The 9632-nt window shown below is 46.5% G+C and overlaps 1 protein-coding gene across 1 annotated transcript in view; it reads left to right on the top strand.

The window, feature by feature from the left end:
* The window catches only part of CD247 (CD247 molecule), a 52929-nt gene that overhangs the window by 39667 nt on the left and 3630 nt on the right, over positions 1 to 9632 (top strand). The window contains exons 2-5 of the mRNA XM_009890114.1: positions 4558 to 4664; positions 6318 to 6371; positions 7809 to 7892; positions 8611 to 8646. Of these exons, the coding sequence (XP_009888416.1) occupies positions 4558 to 4664; positions 6318 to 6371; positions 7809 to 7892; positions 8611 to 8646 (281 nt within the window). The remainder of the gene's footprint in view (positions 1 to 4557; positions 4665 to 6317; positions 6372 to 7808; positions 7893 to 8610; positions 8647 to 9632) is intronic.

Below are 9632 nucleotides of genomic sequence, written 5' to 3'. Positions count from 1 at the left end.
AAGGCCGCGGGGGTTTGTTGTGGCAGCAGTGGCAGTGCTGCTCCGGGGGCGTGAGGATGGATCAGGGTGAGGGAGGCGTGCGAGCCCGTAGTCCGGGTGTGCGTGTCCACCGACCTGCAGCGGCACGAGAGTGACTGGGCATAGAGGAGGGCAGGGCTGCATCTCTGGGTGGGAGGAGAGGAGAAGAGGGGAACAAAAGCCCAGGCTTTGGAAGGAGGAGGTGCTGGGAAGAAACTTCTCACGGCAGAAGCGCAGCTTGGGAAAAAGTCCCAAACATGGTGGCCGGCACCTGAGGTTTGGGATTGAGAAGGGCTGGAAACCTTGTCACAAAATGCAGCAGTGCCCCATTTACTGACCCCATGTCTTTTCCTGCTGCCTCATCTGCCATGGCCCTGCCACTCCTCTTGTCAGCTTTCCATAGCTTCTCCAGTACAAACTCCTAAAAAAAAATTTACCTAGTGTTGTAAGTTGCATAGTTTGTTTCTGGTTTTCCTTAACATCCGGTGGTCTATGAGTAAATGTCACCTTCACTGTGCAATGGGAGATCTAACTGTGTTGCATAGGAGCACGTGGTGAGCAAGAGTAAGCGTAAACTTTCTAATTGCTATTCCTTCAGAGCTTGCTTCCCTACTGAGCAAGAGCACCACATTGACCTCACCCTTAGTCCCTTGCGTATTTGTGTATCTAGATGTCAGCTTGTGACTCAACTCCTTTGTGATGACTGGAGAGAGAGATGCTATTTGTCTGAGCCATGTTTAAGCAGCAAGCTTGACATCATTTACAACACAATGTGACTGTGTTCCCCGCTGGCCTGTGACTTGACGTTAGCCGTGCCACATGCCTGTACTTAGACATCTTGTTTTAAAACCCTGCTGTATTTTACTGGACTGCTGAAATTCAGGCTGGTAAAACGCCGGTATATAAATATTGAAAAGATGCTGTGCAACTCACACTACGCACTGGGTAATCTGCAAGGTTAACAGAGTGGGAATTGTCAGTGAAATGTTTATTATTTGCATTTTGCTCTGCGTGAGGCAGCTGAGTGAGACTGCTCCCTCCAGCCTGGCAGGCTTGGCTCTGCCCAGCTCCCATCATCAGCCCATCCACTGCAGCGCTGCGACCTCGGCCTCAGCACCCCAGACCACGGCTCAGGGCTGACGAGGGGCAGAGGGTACATTTTGGTAGTGCCTAAGGGACTGGCCTTCTGTTTGTGCGTGTTGTGCAAATATTGAAGAGGCAGTAACCCCTTCTCTAGAGATTTAAAAACCTAAACTGATCCTGTTCACATGAAGGGAGGCTAACTGTTTTAACTGCTACTTGTTCATTATGCTTCCTATCTCTTTGACCTTTGTTTCAATAGGCTTTGTATCTTTAGTCTTTTTCTTTCTCTCGCTTTCTAATCCGGAAAGCTGTTGCAAGGGTTATTATTTAGAAAGTGCTTTGTACCTTTTTTTTTTTTTTTAAGGAAAAATGCAGAGACTGCTTCAGGATATGAAGTTGATTTCATTAGATAACTAGTCTTTGCAGCACAGGACTGGAAAAACAAGGCTTACCACCAGTAAAGTCAGAAATGTAGGCAAAAAAAAAAAAAAAAAGAATACAGAAATCAAACATATTAAGGAAGGAAAATTCATTTTCTTGGTTTCTTTCTAAATGTTGGACTGTATCATTGTCTCAATACATATTTTTCCAGGAACCATCACAGCCAGACTATGTGTAGCAGGATTTCCCTCATTAAACAGCTTTAATCCATTACCTGGGGTGCTGGGGGCCAGGCTGTCCCAGATAAGCACGGCGTAGGCACTTCACCACAGCTGACATGGTGCTACAGCTAAGTCCCTTGCACTCTTGACTTCTCCTCCATAGTCCTCTATGTCTCCTGTTCAGGGTCCTCCTGGCCTGAGGAGTCTATTAGTGCTGGAGAAATGCCAGACTTGAGAGGTCAGCGTGAACATGCTCTGCTTTGGTACAGGAAGAAGGGAGTCGGGGCCAGGATCCCCAAAACCTTCTTCAGCAGCATCTCAGATACCCCCAGGCTTCCCGGCTCTGCTTGGCTCTGTGCTGGGCTGCTCACCCGCCTTACGTTGTATTGCTGATCTGGGCACAGTGCTGGAAAACCTTGAGCTGCTTCTGGACACATCCAGCTCAAGGCCAGGGTACTCTGGGGCAGACTGCGGCACTGTGCAAAAGCACCTGAATTACTGCTAGAACAAATTGCCTCTGGATGCTGTACAGCTGTAGTCCCTGATGCTGCACTTTATCTACCAAGTCTAATGTGATTCAAGCTGGTTTTATGTCAAACTAACTCTGGCGTAAAATATTGTCCTGTGACTCTTTAGAAGAAAAACTCTAGGAAGCTAATCGCAGCTTGTTTGTTGATTTAATATACAATGTCAGGCACATAACTTAATCTCTCTGTCTCCATTTACCCCATGTATATGAGGTTTTATAATCCTGAAAAAATGTGGTGAAGGTTGTTTATGAAGTGCTTTGAACCTATTTTTAAAGTAATAGAAATAGGAAGGGAAGAAGAAAAACCATCTAGGATCTTAATTTATTTCCATGGATTTGTTTCTTAAAACATGATTTTTTAAAAAATGAATGCGAACTCCTAGTTCAGACAAGCAAACAAATCTACTGTTTGGTAATAGTTTTTTCTGACTGTGTTAGGCTGTCAGTGGGAACAGTGATTGTATCATCATCTGCTTGAGAATTTACAATTACATTACCAAATATCCAGGCACGGCTTTTCAGTCATGCTTTATACAAATTGCACACTCGAGCAGTGCGACAGGCCATCACCATTATTTCTGCAAAGGAGGCTTCCTCACGGTGGTGAGTGCATACTGCCTGAATGTCATCTGCAAGTTTCTTCTAATGAAATCATCAGTGTGGACCGATGGGCCGGGAAGAAGCCCCGGTGCGCAGAATGATCCTGCTCTCAGCACTGGAGTAACTCCAGCACCTTGAAGCGCTGCACTGAGTGGTTCGACTACCCTTCATCACATGTGGTTTAATAAGAATTGCCATAATAAGAATTGCCATACTTTGTTCACCTTAGGAAGGCGATGAATCATATCAATTCTTTTCAATTTATCTTCACTGAAGGGCTTCACAGGCTCTTGATCATTCTTGTCTTTCTCTTTTGAAGTCCCTCCAATTCTTTGTGCAAAGCACATCTCAGATTCATTTTTAAGTGGGGTGGGTTTTTTTTTTTAAATAACTGCAATACAGCTCTTCCTTTGGGGGCAGACCTGAAGCTGCATATTGGGTCTATAGTTACTTAGGCTTCTTGACTTGAATTGCTTTGATTTTTTTTAGCTACATATGTGAACTTATTACGTGTTTACGAACTGATACAGGGGCAGTTTCATCAGTTTTAGCTGCTGAAAACCAACAATATTACTGTGCCCTGATTGATGCGGGCAGGGTATAAACATATGCAGTGTTGACTAGGAAATGAACATCAACATCTTCAGAGTAACGATTTTACTGAGCTCTCAGTTAGGGTAGTAGTAGATTTTTCTCCCTCATAAAAGTTTTCACACTTCTTTTAAAAACAAATATAAAATAAAAATCTTGTGGAGGCAATCCATCCAATGAGAAGCAGCCAGTTGAGCTTTGTGCAGGGAATTCAGGTTTAACACTTTCCTCTCAGACCAAAAGCATATCAGGGTGTCTCACGGGTATCTCATGCATGTGTCCTGACATCTGGGGTTAAAAGTCCGTCTCTCCTGCCCCTAATTTCCTTCTCATGATTAATGGTCTCCAACATCCACAAACTGGGAGGCCAAGAGAATCCTCACAGAGAAGACACCGCAGCTTTTACAGTTACAATAGGTAACCTGGGATACGGGAGATGCATCTTCAAATTCCTCTTCTGGATAGACTAGCGATTTCAGCCTGGATCTCCAGTCAACTACGATGGTGTCAATCTTTCTTTACATTTAACAAAAAATTTTGTCCTGAGAAACCCTTCCCTAAAATTTTGTCCAAATGGATGTATTTCTCACACACACAAGTTTTAGTTGACGAAGGAATCTGTAACCAGGCCCCCTAATGAATCCCGGCAGGAGATGCTGCTGGGTTTTCCCAGAAAACAAATGTTCTGTGTGAGGTTTTCTTGCAGTAACTGCAGTGTTAGCGGTCCTTGCTTATCTCCATGCAGAGCCTGTGCTCGCTTCCTGACCTCTGCATGTGAGCTGCAGGGAGCAGAGCCTGGACTCTGTGGGTGGGAAACTGGGGGTAAAATGTCCTGTGTTGGTCAAGGGAGGTTGCAAACATTTCCATCCTTGGAGACACTCTAACTCAGCTGGCTGAGGTCCTGGACAGCTTGGTCTAACTACCCCTGTTAAGAGAGAGGTTGGACCTGCAGCTGTCCCTTCTGACCTAATTAATCCTATGATTCTTAGTCAGATTTCCATCTCCTTTGCAAATGGACAGACTTGCCCTCATCCTGGCTATATTTTCATGAAGCATCACACAGCACTGGCACATTTATGCCATCAAGTAATATAAATGGCCTTGTTTGTTGATGTATCTGATGTTTCCATACAGATGCTGTACCAATTCTTGGACTGACAGACCCAAGACTCTGCTATTTACTGGATGGATTCCTCTTCATTTATGCAGTCATCATGACAGCCCTTTTTGTGAAAGCGAAGGTCAGTTTATCCAAACACTGATGCATTTGGCTTTGGTGCTGTAAACAAGGTGGGCTTAGCTGGAAAGTGGGAGTGGAGAGGAAGCACGTCTCTTAGAATAAGACTGTTTTATTTTTTTATTTTCTCTTTTTTGTGTTTTTACTTTCCTCCTTTTCTGGTGCCAACCTAAGCAATCTGGGGGATACTTTCTGACAGCTCATGAATGGAGGAGAAGACGGTACATGAGAGGATTAAGATGCTACAGTTATGGGTGCAGTCAGAAATTCTGGCTATTGTAGCTGGGAAATGCCTGATCAACAATTATGTGGTTTCTTCTGCTGCTTTGTTATTGGAAGGAGAGGAGGGAATATACAGAAAATCCAGGATAAATTCCAAGCTTGTGAAGGATGTATTAAAATGTCTCAAGAAGTCAGACATCTTTGATAGTATGAGTGTGATGATGCAAATGATATAACCCCAACAAACACCAGAGAGGAGTCAGGGGGACGGGATGTTGCTACCATCCAGCAGCTGTTCAGCATCTAGGGAGACACTTAGTGCTTTAATGTGCTTCTGTCGAAGACGATGTGATGGAGTCATGTACGTTTCCAGACATGTACATGCTCTGAGAGCTCTGCTAATCACAGGCGAGGTGCTGTCTACCTCTCCCCGGCACAGGACACTCCAGTGCAATGGTGCTTTCAGCCCAGGTGTCTGAGCCTCTGTCTGCACGTCTGGCTCACCCTGTCCCCAGAAGCAAAGGTTTGCTGCACTTGGGATCTCGGCTTGCTTCTCACCAGGTCGTGGCTGAGATCACCAGCAGGAGCCCTGACAGGGTGATGTTGTGCTTCTGCTGGTGCCTCACTGGCTTTTTGGTGGGAACATTTCTCAGGACCGCAAAGCCAGTGCTGAACCCAGAGGGAGGGAGGGATGTTTAGAGGAAATGAGCAGAACTCGGTAATGGTGAAGGAGAAACCTTTTTTATGTTGCTAGTGTAAATCCCAACTGCAGATGAAAATGCTGCTTTGGGACTGGAATTCTTGTTGAGGCTGCTAGAGGGACGAGCCACTGGGGCACACAGCGTGTGCCCTGTGCGTGCCAGCAGGAGCTGTGCACCTTGCCCGGTGTGAAGCGAGTGCCATAGTTAAGGAGAACTTGGCAAAGCATCCAAGGAGGAGAGTGAACCCGGCACGGGAGCTGCCACAGCCGCGGTGCGCTCGCCAGCAGCGCTTCCTCCCCCACCCAGAGTGTGTCTCAAGCGTGCTGCTGCGGGCGCAGAAACTCCTGTGGTTTCTCCTGCCGAGGCTCCCTGCAGGGGCAGAGCTGCAGCTGGAAATTTTATAGCCTGATGGATCTACTTTCAATAGCACAGGATTATGATATGCACAGAATAGGAACACAAAAGCAATGTGGGGGGGGGGAAATACAGATACTTTGAGTAGCAGTGAACTGGTGTTACATGCAAGTAAAATGGCCTGACTGCTGAAAGCAACCTATCATGTGGATAAAAGTGCCAGCGCAGCAGTGGCTTGCATTGCCTGTATCCCCATTGGTGCCACAGGTGGCTGCTTATGGGATGCCCTGTTTCTGATGAGAGTCACTTCTAGGAGCGAGGGAAAGAAAGAACTGAACAGAGCTGCTGTCTCTCTGCTCATGCTATGGTCTCTCTTCCAGCTTAGCCAGGCCTCTGAACCACAGCTGCAACCAGGCCAGGATGATGTGTATAATGTAAGTAACTACTGGTTTTTGTTTGTTTGTTTGTTTTCAAATCTTCTACCTAGACAGACCTCTTGGGGCATTTATGAATAGTGAATTGCCTGTGGATCAGCAAAACTTGATGACCCAGCTAAGGAAAGCAATATACCCAAGTGTGCAAGAACAGAGGAAAAGTAAAATCTGACAAGGGCAGCTTCTATTGTCACTTGCCTGGCTGGATGCTAGATAGGCATATGGGCTGTAGGTTCCTGATTTGAGTGCCCGAGCAGAGTATACCAGGAACCCAGACCATTTCAGAGGCAGTGCTCAGTGTGCTGTACCATGTAACGTGCCTGCAAGAGCTCTGTGTGTGTGTGTGCAGCCACTGGACTGTTACATATGATGTGTGCACCCCTGCTTCGTGCTCAGCCCTCTGCAATTGGCTTGCAGCTCTCACCGACTGCCGTTCCTGCGGCGACTCAGAGGCACGCCGCCAGCTGCGTCACTGGTGTTATTTGATGTGGGCTGGAGAAAGGGCAAACACCCAGGAATGCTGCGTTGCTGACTTTGGGCGACTGTAGCTCTTGTATCATCAAGCGCGTGGAGCGAGTCATCGCAGTCCGGCTGTCTCCGTCCCAGAGCTTTCCTGTTGTCCTGCAGCGCGAGACCTGTTGTACCAGATTGTACTAGAGGCATACCTCGACCGGTCCGCTGGGCCCTGATCGTAGCCAACATCAGATGGCTTTTCAGGCAGCGAGAGAGGACAGAGTCAAGATCCTGTCTGTCCTTCCTAGCTAAATTGCTCACTCATGGCAGCATCAAACTCTAGCTATTTTTGCTATGTCTGGTTGTCTTTTGATTTTAATTTTTTTTTCTCTCACGCTTTTGACCATAGCCACATCCTGTGATGAGTTCTACTGTTTAACTGTGTAATGCATGAACACTAATGCGGTTTTTTTCAATTTAAGAAGTGTTGCCTGTCACCTTTTCAGTAGCACGCTGTCAGCTGTGTTATTCTGACCTGAAATTTCTCCTTTGCCCTCTTCCAAGGTAACCTTTCCTAGATCAGAAATGTGTTGCTCATAAAATTTCTACGGCCAGTTGATGAAAATTTAGACAAGCTGTTCCGCAAGAAGTTTGTGCATCTTCACCTACCAGTGGGCGAGAAAGCGTGAAAGTCAGAGTCCCTCCCCCTTGTGTGCTCTCATTATCAGCTCATTTCTACTTAAGAAAAGTTCTTGATGCAATGGCTTGCAATTTTGTGCTGCACAAACCACTTCTTGTTTCCATGGCTTAATCACAGAAATTTTTCTTGACAGTTGTATTAAGGGGTAAAATAATGCCTAGGTCTGTTATAATACTTATGAAGTTGGACACAAAACTGGGTTCCCTTTCTTTTCCTGTGTTAAGTCAAGATCTGTTTTCTCATGATCATAATGTCCGTCATTGCTTCTTCCTTTCTCCTTTCAGAAACTGTCTCGTGGACACAGAGATGAGTATGACGTTCTGGGGGCAAAGCGAGGTGCAGACCCTGAGCTCGGCGGGAGACACCAGGTAACTTCCTCCCACACATGCACCTTTTTTCTTTTAACCTGGTTCCTTCTTTGTCATGTCTAACCGCTGTTTAGACATGCAGGCATTCATCACGCGTTTGCTACGCACCAGTGCCTTCCTGGAGAGGGAACGGCAAAAATCTGTGTAGTAACTCAGGCAGCTGACAGCGTGGTGGGGACAAGAGTAAACCTTCCCCCCTCCCCTTTGATCTTTGCCCCTCGCGCCCCCTCCCTGTCACTTTGCTGAGAGCTCGCAGCCACCCAGAATAGGAAGTGACACCCAGCCTTGGGGCGGATGTGGAGCAGGCAAGGCAGGAGTGGGTGTTTCACGAGAGCTCGCTGCACGTGACACTGCCACACAAGTGCCAACAAAGTAAAGCAGCAGCCAAAACAACTGTTTCTGCTGCAGCGCCCAACAGTTTCAAAGGAAAAGGGAGGGGAAACCTTCTCCATCAGTGTGTAGGGCTCGCCTGCAGGTGACAGCTGTAGGGAGTGAGCAGAGAAGAGCTAAGTTTTACCAGTTATTAAAATTAAATTAATTTTCCAGAGAACAAGTTGTCTAAACAGAGCCTTATGGGTGGAGGCAAAATGGGCCCTAACGGGTATAGCACGTCCGTAGAGCTGTAACCATGCCTTACAGCAAATGCACAGCCACATACAAAGTGGTGGGGGATGCTGGTAGTGCAACGCGTAGGCAACTGTCTTCTTTTGTTTTACAGCAGAGAAGAAAGAACCCTCAGGACACCGTCTACACTGTGAGTAGAGAGAGCTGGAGGGAGAGGAGAGGGAGGGATGGCTGGAAATAGGAGCTTCTATTTCATAGGAGACGTTTTTTCCCCCTACCCAATTTCATCTTTGGTTCAAACTTAACAGCTGTTTTCAAAGACTTCCCTTCAACTCCCACTTTTTTGCTAGAAAATTTCTGCTCCTTTCTCCATGATAGGAGAAAAACATTGGCAGATGGGGAGAAGAATTTGGATCAAGATACCTGCTGATCCCTTTATGTTAGTCATTAGGGACTAACCAACCTTCGTCCCATGTGGCTGATGCTGCAGTATTTTATGCGCTTGTTCTCCAGCCTCTCTGATGAAGGCCAAATGCGAGTGCACCTAGGAGCAGCTACCTAAGAGCCTCTCGATTTAATTGATTTAACTCTGGCTAAACGTGGTGGTCTGTGTTCCAAAGGGTGGCTACATGAATGCTAAAGCTCATGTCTTAACTTGGGTCTTTCCGGTTGTTCAGTGCTTGCTGAGAAATGAGCTTGTTTCCAGGACTGGCCTTCATCATTATTGAATCAGACGCTCTGATCACAGCTGGTTGTGAGCATTTGGGAACTGCTTCCCTGGATGCAGGAAGGAAGAGCTCCTCTTTTTTAACCTTCACCCTGCAGTGTTAGAGTTCCCTTTTCTCTGGGCCTGAGCTGCATGTTGGAGTTTGTCTCCTGAACAAATGCTGCCTAAAGCTTTTCTTTGGCCCAGATTTGATTGTAGTATCTGGCGCAAGTTTAGATAAATCAATTGGTTGAAGGTGGAGTCATATTCATTTAAGTGTTTGGAGATGAGGTGGTATTGATATGCTAAGCAGATTTGATCATGTATAGCACCTACTTAAATGCACATCGATCAAGTCCCACCACTGTCCCTTCTCTGGAATATATTGAAGCTTTGAAGGCAAGGCGGCCCCGGAAGCACAGCCGTGGAGTGCAGTCAGCCAGGGGCTGGCTGGGCTTTTCTAGTTACAC

The sequence above is a fragment of the Charadrius vociferus genome, unplaced genomic scaffold, assembly GCF_000708025.1.
Source record: "Charadrius vociferus isolate BGI_N301 unplaced genomic scaffold, ASM70802v2 scaffold287, whole genome shotgun sequence".
NCBI classification, from domain to species: domain Eukaryota; kingdom Metazoa; phylum Chordata; class Aves; order Charadriiformes; family Charadriidae; genus Charadrius; species Charadrius vociferus.
The sequence above is the reverse complement of the archived record's forward strand: the minus strand, read 5'-3'. Positions and strand labels throughout refer to the sequence as shown.